The 14,273-nt window shown below is 34.3% G+C and overlaps 1 protein-coding gene across 1 annotated transcript; it reads left to right on the top strand.

Annotated features, from left to right (window-relative positions):
• Positions 1 to 6,280: 6,280 nt before the first annotated feature.
• LOC120067071 (pyruvate kinase isozyme A, chloroplastic) lies at positions 6,281 to 11,362 on the top strand. The gene is made up of 6 exons (XM_039018453.1): positions 6,281 to 7,752; positions 8,346 to 8,436; positions 8,608 to 8,801; positions 9,737 to 9,858; positions 10,125 to 10,603; positions 10,773 to 11,362. The coding sequence occupies exons 1-6, from the start codon at positions 7,156 to 7,158 to the stop codon at positions 11,072 to 11,074; spliced, it is 1,785 nt and encodes a 594-aa protein (XP_038874381.1). The 5' UTR covers positions 6,281 to 7,155; the 3' UTR covers positions 11,075 to 11,362.
• The last annotated feature ends 2,911 nt before the right edge of the window (positions 11,363 to 14,273 follow it).

A 14,273-nucleotide genomic window follows, 5' to 3' on the forward strand; every position in this document is an offset into this window, starting at 1 on the left:
ATAAATTAAAAAAAGTTTGGTACGGTTTTCGAAATTGAAATCGAACCGAACTGAATTAATTCGGTTTCAAATTTTCTTCAAATCGAATCGAACCACATTTTACGGTTTTTCACTGAGTTTTCGATTTGGTTTTTAGAAATGGTTCGTTTTTTGTGGTTTGAATAGTCACCCCTAATCCTAACTAGGTGTCATCTTTCTTTTAAGTGATTCAATCATACAAACTCTAGAGTTAAACATTAAAAGTGTGTTTGGTCCAAGGAATTAGGAAGTCGGAGCCACTCCTTGTTTGGTCCAAGGAGTTGGTGAGTTTCACTATTTAAAAACATCAATTTTATATCTCATTAACTTCTTACACTTAGTGCCTGGAATTTACAATTCTCTAGATTGTATAACTCCTTACTCTTCATTATTTCACTTTTTACTCCAAACATCCCCCAAAAAGTTGTTAGGATCCCTCCTAACAAGAACAATACTCAAGAATACATAACAAACTCAAGAACAATTCAGTTATAGAAGTATAGAAAAATATAATGAAATATGCAATAAACTCATTGTTGGGGTTGATGCCCTAAACTCTCGTATGATCCTATAGTTTGTAAACATCTGTATGAACAAACGCTTGTGATGTAATAATATGAGATATTTTCTTCACGGTTGTCTATGAAACATGAGATGTTTTATTTGCATTTATCACAAATCAATAAACTAAGATCTTTAGTTGTCGTTGTAACTTAAGCATGTATGTGGAGACATATAAGTGGATCATGCCTTAAGCGATAACCAAAATGGTCTGTAGTTACAAGTGTTGTGACGGGCTACAGATGGTGACAGAGACTTCACTTCACAAGGATGACCATAGGTAATATGACCTTAATATTGAGTGAGTTGGGAACTCCTGCCTTTGAGGGCGGTCCTTTGATTTGAATGGGTGTAAGTTGCTAAATTGTCGACTCAAACCTACCATTTTGGGGATTCGTCTGATTGTGGAGCTGGGAACCCAGCTACACAATATGGCTTCGGGGTAAGTAGATAGATTGCTCCCTTAATGGCTGATTTCCAAGCTTGAACGATATAGCGCCGCACACCTTCTCAAGGCTCGGGAGATGTTCACTCATAGTAGGACTATGATGTATTGTTCATTAAAGGGATCGGTGGTACTTAAGGAGTTAGATGTAACTACAGGGGAAAAACGATAAATTGGCCCAACTATACTTACGAGCATCTATGAAGGCTTATCGTACTGTTGACTGGTTATATCCGATACACATAAATATATCTGCAATGGGAAGAATGCAACTGTCGGTCTTTAGTGGAGTGTTCGATAGTTAACGGATGACTAAAGAGTTTAGTCAGCTATTCACATACCGTTGGAGCTTCAAGTTACATGTCCATAAGATCCTCTTCGTAGCTCAATGGATTCAAGTTGAGAATCAGTTTTTGGGTCAGTTTGAAGTGTTCAAATTGACAGAAGGTAGTTTGATTATATATGATATAATTAAACTGGTTTAATTATATTTGATATAGTTGACATGATGTATAAGATACATTAATTGGAGGAATATGATATAAATATGATTTATATCAAGTAAAGGAGAAAATGACTATGGTTTAAATGTTACATATGGTGTAATATTAAAACTATAGGTTATAAAAATAATATGATAAGTTAGTTATTATATTTATTTATAATTAAAATAATTATGAGGTAATTGTGGGTGGTTTCTTTTTAACCGTGCATGAAAGTGGGAAGTTATATTCAGTTTTCATAATTGAAGGATAAAATGAAAAATGTTTTAATTTTGTAAAAAAAAATCGCTTCATTAAGTACACTACTAATCGTTTAGCTCACGAGAGACTACATGACGACCTTCAAGTGTTTGTCTAAACGATCGTGTACACGCACCATTCTCTAAACGATTGTGTAGTTTTTTAATAAACGATCGCATGGCAAGCGAACTTCACTAAACAATCAAACTTGTTTTCCTAAACGATCAAGCACCATAGTCTATACGATAGACAATATCCTTCTTCCACTTGCTTGGTCGTATAGAGCGATCGTTGTTTCCTCCATCCCTCTACCAAATTCATAACAGAGCCCACATCTCCTAGATTCACTCCGAGAATACCAAGGTTACTGAGTGGTGGTATCCGAGAGGTTACTTGTGTAGACAATCTAGACGAGAGCGAGTTGTTGCTGTCCAAGTTCTTCACGAGAGCGAGAGACCTGTGAAAGAAGTGTTCTTCAAAGGTAAGTCTTTCACTCCTTTTGTATTTAATTTCTAAAGCATATTGTAATTTGTTCTAAGATGCATAACTATTTTGTATGTTTGTGAATGTTTGTAATTTTGTCACAATGAATTTGGATCGATTGTGCTTCCGCTCGTGGATTCTTTTTGATAAGAGTTCCTTCACTCATAAACCAGGTAACAAGATAAATCCTAGCCTTTCGAGAAGGCTAGTCTCTCCCTTGATTCCTAATAAGGAAATTCCTTACTAAATTTTTCATAGCTTTCTCTAACCCTTCCCCTCTATTTATAACTAAAATTCATAACAAACTTATTATCTAATTACTTATATGCCCTTTTTATCCTCCCTACTAATATTCTACTAAATTATCCCAATATAATCCTAATAAGGAGGCTTACAATACTCCGCCCTTCAAAGACACATTATCCTCAAGGTTTGCTTACAAAATAGATCACAAAAATTGGATCTCTATCTCCCCCCTCCTCTCTCTCTCTCTCCCTCTCTCTTAAAGTAATTGAACAAATAGTGGATTCAGAGCACTAGCCTTCTCCTCAGCCTTCAATTTGGGCTTCAATTGCTTCATTTGGATTTAGCCCATTAATCAACCCATGAACCCACATTCTCCCATCAACCCCATTCTTTTCCTAATGGTTTAGGCCCACAGTTAACTTGCTATCCAAAATCAATCTTTAGCTCCCTCTTAATCAAGATCCATTGTTCATTTATTATAGAAATCATATATTGGGCCATTTCTTGTTGGGTTGGTCCAATCCTTAGCTCAACTCCATCCAACCCTAATCGTCTGCCATCTTTCCTTCCCAGCTTTTCACATGTCACTGCCCCTCCTATCGGAGACCATTGTGCTTGTTGAATAGAAGGAAATAAATGGGCATGTGATCCCAGCCCCATCCTCTTTATCTTTGGAGAACATTTGGGTTTCAAGTAATTCCCTTAGATTCCGCCCATCAAGGAATCAAAGACTCCACAATATTTCCACAAGCCTATCTTCACCCCTTGGTAGTGGTGTTTAAATTGGAAAATCTTCCCGAATGGGCTAGGCCCATAATCAATTGATTGCTTGAGCCCATACACCTTCTCTACTAATGAGCTTAAAACGACTCCAACCCATAATTAAGCTCCTTTTCTACCACTTTAATTAATGGGCCTTATTGAATTCAGTAAATTCAAGCCCACTAAGCTCCTTTTTTTCTTCTTCATGAATCTTCAAATGGTTGTCTTTCCATGTTTTCAGCATCTACCATCTGGCCCACCACTCATTTTCCCTTAAGAACTCACCTTTAACTAGGCTGTCCATTAGAAATTGATTGGGCATTTTAATGCAAATCTAGCCCATTAATTAAATCATAAGTGTTGTTGCCATTTTTTCTAGCACTTGGCCCCGATTTTCTTGGCTGATGATTTGTGCTGGATTGAGTCATTTGAAGCTTATATTCCCTCATGTTTTTTATTTCAATTTTAGAAATAAAATGGGCTTTCATTCATTTTTTTGACTTTAGCCCACAAAATAGCCCAAGAACATAAAATTTCCCATCTGCATTTGTGTTTAAAATTGAAGTTTCTCTTCTCTAATGGGATAGGCCCATAACCAATTTGCTATCCAAAATCACCCACCAGCTCACTTTTAATTAGCAGCCATTTTTCATGTATGAGAGAAATAACATAATGAGCCCATTTTCCACTTTCCTTCTTCCTCAGATTTGTACACATGTTTGGTCTATTGCTCTACTTTGGTCTATTGAAAAATCATATGTCGACTTGCACAAAACCAATTGGGCTTCTTCATGCAATTTAGGCTTATCATCCCCATGAAAATTAAATCTGCTTTTTTTTTCCCCAACAACTGGCCCCACTTTTTGATTCTTCACGTGGGCAGCAACGTGTTTTCCCTCATGTTCACGCAATTCACCCCTGCCCCAAACCACCTTCTCCAGCCACCATAGCTCGGATTCTTCTAATATATCCAGAGCCTTCGACCATTGTAGCTCGCCTGCATCTGACATGTCTACCTCTTCCCATCTCATCATCCTCCCACCAACTCCACCTGGCGTCGTCAGCAACAATTTAGTTTGTCGAGTCCATCATCATTCCATCCCATGAACCGTTGATGCCTTATTTCTCCCTCGCGGACAATCATTCTCTACCTCTTTGAGTGACAACCTCTTCTTCACCTGAGTCTTCATCTCCGGACACACAAGAAATTCTTGATATCCTTTCTCGATGATTTCTTTATAGACGTCAATCTCTGACTTGCCCATCCCCTTTTCCTTAAACTTGCAACAACCCCTTTCCAGAATATTCAAATATGGCCACCCATGTTGTCCCTATCGATAATGACCTCTCCTGACTCGATTTCTTCTTCTCTTGTAGGTTCTTCTTTCTCTTTTTCTTATTCTGATTGCCATCTCGCATTCTCATTGGTAATGTTTGTCCTCTTCTCTCTGATGCTTCTGCCTCTTTTGATATGTGTTTCCACTTCCACCAATACCTTGTCTCCGACCATCTCACCCTTTGCCGCTCGACGATGGACACAAACATTCAGGTTTCTCCTTTTCTTTCCATCATATTTATGAATATTTTCCTCCAATTCTTCCATCTTCGATTCAAATTTTTTTCTCCTTTGCTTCTATTTTCGTCCCTTGTATCTTTTTAGTAGTGGTCTGCAAAAATCTTACCCTCATGTTGTTTAACTTTCCAATCTTTTTCTATTTCTCTTCGACACCGATGGCCTCCAATAAGTACTCTGTTCGCTCTTTGCCCTGCCTTCCAGCCAGTGTGTTTCCTTTTTCCCTTCCTTATTCGGCTTCTTCAAACCTCTCATGGAATTTCCATGTTTGTGAAGGTCCATCCACCATCGAGGTTGAGCCCTTGATCTCACCCCTGAGTGTTCTACTTGAGCACCAATACCTATTGACTACCCCTGACAACATCTCAATTTTCTCGGCCATTTCTTGCGTCAAGGCTTTCAAGTCAGAAATCTCCATTCCAGCAGTAACCACTATTTCTTGGTTTTTTTTAATCATTTTCTTTTCTTCTTCTTTTCTTCTCCTTGAGTTTCTTGCAACTTCTTCTGGATTTCTCTTTCAATTTTTTCACGCTTGCAATTTGCTATCCATTTCTGCATTTGCTCCCATGTCCATGGAGTTTTTCCCCTCTTCGTTGCCTCACATTTACGATCATCAGTCCATTTACGCAGACACTCCCATGTCGATAGTTCTTCTTCCTTCATTGCCAACAATAAAATGGTATCCAAGAAAGAATAGCTCTACTACCAATTTGTTAGAATCCCTACTAACAAGAATGATACTCAGGAATACAGAATAAACTCAAGAACAACTCAGTTATAAAAATTTAGGAAAGTGTAATGAAATATGCTACAAAATTATAAACTAGGTAACAAGATAAACTCTATCCTTTCGAGAGGGCTACTTTCTCTCTTAATTCCCAATAAGAAAATTCCTTACTAAATTCTTCACACCTTTCTCTAACCCTTCTCCCCCTATCTATAACTAAAATTTATAACAAACTTACTATCTACTTACTCATATGCCCATTCTATCTTCCCTACTAATATTCCACTAAATTATCCCAATATATTCCTAATAAAGAGCCTTAATGATACACAATTTCTTTAAAATTTAGAACATTGGCATGACAATAATATATTGATTAAAATATCTAATTTTTAGAATATATATCATTTTAAACAAGAAGGAAATTAAAATGTATGCTTAAAAATGATTAGTTTGATATATTTTGCTCTCATAATTTATTATTTTTGTCATATATGTGCCTTCTTAGCATGTATTTTGGAGTGATCTTAAAATTCTTAAAATTACTTTTCTTTGATTCAAAATCATTCCAAAACATACATTTAATTATTCAAAATTAATTTAATATTTAATTTTACTTTTTTAAATGTAATTTTCATATCATCAATATTGGTATTGAATGATTAACAACATTTTTCATAGTAATTTTGAAAATTACAAAAGTGATTTTAATCTTTTTAAAATCACTTCTAATCATGCTCTTAGTACACTTAAAAGTGTTTGATCCATGTCAATCAAATGTTGGCCCGACTTTGATATTGTAGGACAATGTCTAACACATCTATTGTATTAATAAGTATTGGATACATATCCAATAATTATCAGAGTGTCCAAGCGTCATACATGAACATGCTAGCCAAAGTAAAGTGTATGTTCTTCTCAGTAAAATGTGTTTGGCTTCATAATCTCTCGAGAATTTTCTTAAAAAGCATATAAATGAGGGCAAACACATGCAAATCTTCAAAATAAGTAGGTTATGTGGTTAGAAGAATGTCAAGACTTCGAAAGTAAGCTAATTTAGATATAGTCTAGTGAATAAAATAACAATGTTAGAAAAACATACTTTTAGTATGATAAAGCTAATCCGAGCATATTTGTTTATAATATATCTTTACTTTGCTTCATTGATGGGAGCAATAATGTAATTTAAAATTCTGAATGTTTGTTGAGGTTAACAAATACTTAAAATTCGTATTGAAAAAAAGTGATTTTTTTTCAATAGGACAATTTCATGAATGGAGAATTGAGGATTTTGCCGTTAGGGTAGAAAGTAAAACTTGTAAGTTTTTTACCTAACTGTTTTCATGCATCAAACCACCAAATTAGAGAAGCCAACCATCACCGTCCACGTCATTGTTTAAAACCCAAATAAACCTCATCCGATCCCTTTAAGTCCTAAAGGTTTGAGCCGTTTTGGGCCGTCGATCTTCCGGCGGCAATTCCCAAGCCTTTCTCTTCTTCGGCATCTCCGTCTCTCTGACTCTCCCTGCATTAATCACCCTCTTCGTTTCCGAAATTCCGCCATTCCCTTTCTCCAAATTCCCCATTTCCTCTTACAATGACACAGTCTCTGCAGCTTTTCACCTCCTCCACCCGCTCTCCGGGCATTTCTCTACCCAGACGTTCCCTCTCAAAACCCTCCTCTTCCTCCGCCGCTTTCCGTTTTCCTTTCTCCTTCTCCAAATCTTCAATTAGAGCCTCTTCTTCTCCTGATCTCAATCCTCTCTCATCTTCTTCCACTTCCCAAGTCCTGGTTTCTGAAAATGGCTCCAGTTCCGGAACTGGGGTTGTGTCATCTTCTGCTACGAAGGAGTTTGTGTCTCTTGCCTCTGATTCCACCTCGATTGACGTCGATGCTGTCACCGAGGCTGAGTTAAAGGAGAATGGCTTCAGGAGCACCAGGAGGACTAAGCTCGTGTGCACTATTGGCCCTGCTAGTTGTGGATTCGAACAGCTCGAGGCGCTTGCTGTTGGCGGTATGAATGTTGCGAGGATCAATATGTGTCACGGGACTCGAGAATGGCATCGGACCGTCATTGAATACGTGCGGAGGCTCAATGACGAGAAGGGTTATGCTGTTGCTATCATGATGGATACTGAAGGGAGTGAAATTCACATGGGCGATCTCGGTGGAGCTTCTTCAGCTAAAGCGGAAGTGAGTTCTTTGGTTCATTGATCGTTTTTCATCTCATTGTCTCGTAGTTAGTCGAATTTTTGCTAATCTTTGCCCTAGGTTAATTTTTTTTTTTTAACTTGCATTCGAATACTGGGTTCTGTCTGGCTTACCCAACAGGCGGTCATGATTAAGTTCTTCTGCCCGAAACATAATCCACCAAATTTCTATATTCTTAAATCGGGTCAGGCTTCACTTTCCTTGAAACCTGGTTTTCATAAAGATGTTACCCATTTTATGTTTTAATACTAAGATGGGTCCTTTCATCAGTTAACAAGTAGTGAACTCGTGTCAAGGTTCTTAAATATATTGTTATCATAAGCTACTTGTCACGATATCTTAGCTCAATGTATAAACTTTTATCTTTGGATGAGTGAAAATGAGTTTATTGTGCACCTGTAAGTGTTCTCGAAGTGACACTTATCAATTAGCTTTGTTTTTCTAATTCTAAGTAATTATTCAGGAAGATGGCTCTACATATCTGCTATGTTACTGATATCCGACTTCGGTTTAAATAGGGCGCTGGGGAAGTAGTTGGGTGGGACATGTTTAACTGCTTGATCTGTTCTATGTAGGATGGTGAAATCTGGACGTTCAGTGTCAGAGCTTTTGATTCAACACTCCCAGAACGCACCATTAATGTGAACTATGAAGGGTTTGCAGAAGGTTACTCATTCTATCCTAAATAAAAATTTCGCTCTGGCATTTACTGAATGCATGCACAATCTAATACAGCCCTTGGAAATGGCATATGTGGATTGGATGTATCTGCGTTCATTTATGTAGTAAGTTCCATGATATTGTTGTTAATCTTAAATAACAATTGGTATTGTGTAGATGTGAGAGTGGGTGATGACCTCCTTGTTGATGGTGGAATGGTGAGGTTTGAGGTAATCGAAAAAATTGGTCCTGATGTTAAGTGCCTGTGTACTGACCCGGGACTGTTATTGCCACGGGCTAATTTGACTTTTTGGAGGGATGGACATCTAGTACGAGAACGGAATGCCATGCTCCCTACAATTTCTTCTAAGGTAGGTGCCTCCCTTTTCCTTAAACTGTCATTTCCTCGGGTACATTTCCTCGGGTAAATTGAATATATTTGTAATAGGGTCCTGTTAAAGTGTTGATATAATATTAAATTTACTCTAACTTGTCAACTTAAAGCTTTTGGATTCATTGTTAATTTAATATGTTATTTGAGTAGGAGGTTCTGTGTTTAAATCTCTATAATGTCATTTCCTTCCCAATTAAGATTGATAACCCACTTGTTGGCTTTTTTGTTAAACGGCAAATTTCTAACTTCGCAAGTGGAGTGTTAAAATATTGATATAATATTAAATTTACCATAATTTATTAGCTTAAGATTTTAGGTTAAGTAGTGATTTAACCGTTACTAGTAATTGTTTTTGTCAATTACCAACCGTAGAAAGAGTTTCAGACTAAGACAAGAGTTCAGTCATCCTGTCTTTCCATATTTTCTTGAACCTGTGTAATGTGTATGCCTAATTTTAGATCACAATGTTTTAGAAAATGCAAGCTTTAGATTGTTTTATTTATGTTATATTGTCTTAATGTCAGAAATTTTACCTAGAATTAGAAAGATTGTTGTCCGATCAGAATCTAGCAGTATGTTTTATTAGCTTAGATATTCAAACTTCTGATTTTGGCATTACGACTAACTTGAGTGTTTTCTATTTACATTACATTTGGTAGAGTAACTAGATTTATGTTGAAAGATCATGTAGAGAGAATTATAATTTACACCTTAAATTTTAGGACATGTTTAATTGGGTCAGTAGTAGTATATGTATATCATAATGTAGACTCTTTATGCAACCAAATGATTTAATTTGTTTCTGGATCAGTCTCCTTATATCTGAGGCTAACCTTTCGTGCAACCTTATGGAGCAAATTGCCCTGATAGAGTGACCTCTTTTCTTGTCTAATGCAAATTTCATGAATCCAGGATTGGTTGGATATTGATTTTGGGATTGCTGAAGGTGTTGATTTTATTGCCATATCATTTGTCAAGTCTGCTGAAGTAATCAAACATCTCAAAAGCTATATCGCTGCACGTTCTCGTGGCAGGTAAGTGGAATTGTGGTATTGTGCTGATTTGTTCTTTTACTCCATTTGGGTCTGAAGTTATGGACCTCTCATTGTTAGTTCTCGCGGATTTAGGGGAATCAAATGTAACTCAACTATGTGTTGGTATATATTATATTCTGATTTATGAGTTAGGTGCAGACAGAGTAGTTGACTATCACATTCTCTCCAATTTTGTGAATTTCATCACTAAAATGTTTATATGTGCACCTCCTAAATATTTTTGTGTTTTTAATATCGACATGCAGTGACATTTCCATCATTGCGAAAATAGAGAGTCTGGATTCCTTGAAGAACTTGGAAGAAATTATTGTAGCATCAGATGGAGCTATGGTAGCTAGAGGAGATTTAGGAGCCCAAATACCACTGGAACAGGTGCCATCAGTCCAGCAAAAGGTCGTCCAACTGTGCAGGCAACTAAATAAACCAGTTATTGTTGCTTCTCAGCTGCTTGAGTCAATGATTGAATACCCTACACCCACCAGAGCTGAAGTGGCTGATGTTTCCGAGGCGGTTAGGCAGCGATCAGATGCTCTAATGCTCTCTGGTGAGTCCGCCATGGGCCAGTACCCCGACAAGGCATTGGCTGTTTTGAGAAGTGTCAGTCTAAGAATTGAGAAGTGGTGGAGGGATGAGAAACGCCATGAACCTATGGAACTCCCAGAAGTTGGATCTTCATTCTCAGATACTATCTTAGAAGAAATCTGCAATTCGGCTGCCAAAATGGGTAATATACCTATAAAACTCGAATTTAGATCTATGTTTTTTTAGTACTATGAACACAAATAATCTCTATATCATTTCACAAAAATGGTCATTACGCTGTATAACAATGGTTTCTTGAGTTCTTGTTCCTATTGCTTATTCCAGTCTAATTGTGAGTATTGTTTCTCTAGCCAATAATTTGGAGGTGGATGCAATTTTCGTCTACACAACATCAGGCCACATGGCATCTCTCCTGTCCCGTTGCCGACCTGATTGCCCAATCTTTGCGTTTACTTCCACGACATCTGTGAGGAGACGTCTTAACTTGCAATGGGGATTGATACCCTTCCGGCTGAGCTTCTCCGACGACATGGAAAACAACCTCAACAAAACATTTTTGCTGCTTAAAGCCAGAAACTTGATCAAATCAGGTGACCTTGTAATTGCTGTCTCAGACATGTTGCAGTCTATCCAAGTTATGAATGTTCCATAAGGAAGAAGGGGCTCAGTATGTTTCCTGCTGATGTTTCATTCCTTCAAATTATTAACATAATCGAAATTTCTGGATCTGTTATTTAGTTGTTAGGAAAACCGATCGAAACAAGCTTCAGGTTTTTCGTTTAGTTGAATTCTGATTTGCTTGCTTTATTTCTTTTTATTCTCTGTAACATTTTAGGGACTATCAGATAAGTGTTCTATGAGCAAACATGGTCTACGAGCTATTTGTGTAATTTTTGTGATAACAATAAGTTATATCATGCATTTTGGCGTTTTATTTTCATTTGAGTTGAGTTGAAGCATCCTATAGACTTCAGACTTCCTAAGAATGGTGGTTTGTCATGGACTCTTATACGAAACATTCAACATTATATTGCATATTATTGAGATTCAATTCTTATATTCTGCATCATCGATGATCTTGTGATTTCAACACAAAGAACAAGAAAAAGGTTAGCTTATAATCAACATCTAAAAATAATCATTTATAACGTCGATATTAGAAAGTTTTATATAATCTTATTAGGTTTAAATACTATTCTGGTTCTTATATTTTCAAAATGATTATTTTAGTCTTCATACTTTTAATTTTGGTTCATTTTGATCTCTATATTTTTAAAATGTTTTTAATCCTTGTACTTTCAAAAAATGATCATTTTGATCCTTTCACTTTCACTTTTATTTAATTTTTAAAGGAGTAAAGTGGTCACTTTTTGAAAATACAAGTACTTTTTGTAAGTACGAGGATCAAAATAAATATTTTAAAAGTATACGTACTAAAATAAACAAAAGTAGGGATTGAAGTAGTATTTAAGCCAATTTTATCCTTTTTTACTACATATTTTTTGTTTTATTTTTTATTTTGCTCAAATCTATAATATGGCATTGGGGTTTCATTAAAAGATTATCTAAAGTGTTTTTATTAAAGTATTTTATATATACAGTGACAATCATAATTAAGATACTATACCAAGCAAGGTTTGAGACTAAAACAACTCCATTGGAAGACTACAAACGAACCTTATAGAACACGAGATTAGAAGAGATATAATCATGATCACTAAATGGTAAAAATACATGCAATATACATAGAAAACATGAAAAAGTGTTCTCTTTTTTTGTTTTTTTGGTTCTATTTTGATGTCCAACTTAGTTGTCCTGATAATGCTGTTAGGAAAAGACCAAATGAGAAGACAAGTTTTTGTAAAAGTATGTGGACAAGACCAAATGAGTCATTTAATTTATGAATAAACACATCATTAAAACTTGAAGTCAAATCATGTTTGTAATCCCAAGATCCAATTCTGTTTGCTCAACCATCAACCTTAACATATGGCTAATTTGACACTTTCATCTTCTTTTGTTCCCTAAACTGGATTTACCTTTTTGGATCTTAATTTTATTCATACTTTCATTTGTTGTTTAAATCGAAAGTTGTCTAAATATTTGTTTGATTCTTTTTAATGTTTTAGTTGATTTCGAAATCACTTTCATCCATTTTTTAAGGATGTTTGTCTTGTTCCTAAACTTAACGAATTGATTTTGCATTAATGCCAATTGAAAAATCAACTTTGAATTTACTTCAACTCTTAATTTCGACTTCGTTAATGGTTGAAAATCATTGAAGGGTAAATGATAGTGAGAAAATAAAATAAAATAAAGCTGAAGAGATTTGTTAAGTGAATGGTAGTTAAAAAATTAAAAAAAAATAATAATAAAAAAAATAAAAGCAATAATTAATATGTTGGATAAAGAACATTGGGTTGGTAGCATATATAACTGATCTACGTTCATTAAAATAAAGATGGTCGTTGAATTATTTAGATTTTTTTACAGCAATTATTTCGATATTAAATAATTGAATATTAAGTAATTTTTTAATAACAAAGACATACATATATATATACATAGAAGAAAAAATGTTGTATCAACTTTACTCTAATAATTCAATTTCATCAAATTTCACCTCAATTCTAATTCTAATTGTAATGCGATTTTTACCTTATGATAATTTTCATTTTAAAGTTCGTTAAATAAAGTATTCTCATATGCTTTTATCGAATAGAAAACATACACATATCCATGCGAGTAAAAAACTAATAAGATGTTATACTAAACATTTATTAAGATACATATTAATGGTTGGTTTGTGCATAAATCAAATTTAGTTTTCCTAAAAATTTGATAGTGTTAAAATGAGTAAGTATTCATAATGTTTACTTTTTTTTTTTTGTTCTTCTTGTAAATGAAAAATGCCTAATATTATTGTATGAACTAGAAAAAATCGTGTAGATGGTGAAAATTACAACATATAACTAAGTTTAGGATCCAATTTGATGAAATTGAAAACTTAAAAAGTAAAAGTATTGGAATAAGATTTCAGTTAAATAATACATAATGCTCACAATCTTTAAATAGGTTTTAATTATGTCTCCAGATTTTTAAAAGTTTCATTTAAAATTTGTTCTAGAAAACAAAAATGGTTCATAACATATATTTTCCATTAAAAGGAATACAAAGATGTTAGATAGTTTGTAAAAATTTGACGTCATATGTGATATTATTTATATTTATATAGAATTTTAAGAACGTTATAATCATTTATTTCATTTTAAAAAATATTGTCAAAAATTAAAATCATTTGCCTAATTAATTTTTAGACATTGACTACTATGACAATTTACATGAATAATAATTCATAAATAATAATTTAAATAATGTCATGTATGTCTTTTTATTTTTATATATTAATCATCTTGTCGATGTCTATCTTACTTTAGCAAAAGATTCTCATAAAGTATTTCGTCTAAATCAAATTTAAAAAATTAAGAACAAGTTAGAAGTTTTTTTTTCCTATTTAAAAAAAAAGGAAAAAAATGTTTTCAAATTTTCAAAATTTTAGGACATAATTAAAATCTTAAAGTGAGTAGATCATTTTGTTTAATTTAACCTATAAATTGAAAAAATATTTTCATAAATTACTTATGACATCGATAAAATAAAATAATATATCATTAAATGATGCATCAAATAGAGAATAAATAGACTACGTGATATGAGAATACTGGATTTTTTTTTTATACTTATTTGTTATGGAGATAATTAGTGAAAAAAATTCTAGTACCATGTCTCTATTTATTGCTTGTCGAAAAAGTAGTATTTAAAAATTATGTAGGGTTCATAAAATAAATGAA

This window comes from Benincasa hispida, chromosome 12 (genome assembly GCF_009727055.1).
Source record: "Benincasa hispida cultivar B227 chromosome 12, ASM972705v1, whole genome shotgun sequence".
Classification (NCBI taxonomy): Eukaryota; Viridiplantae; Streptophyta; class Magnoliopsida; order Cucurbitales; family Cucurbitaceae; genus Benincasa; species Benincasa hispida.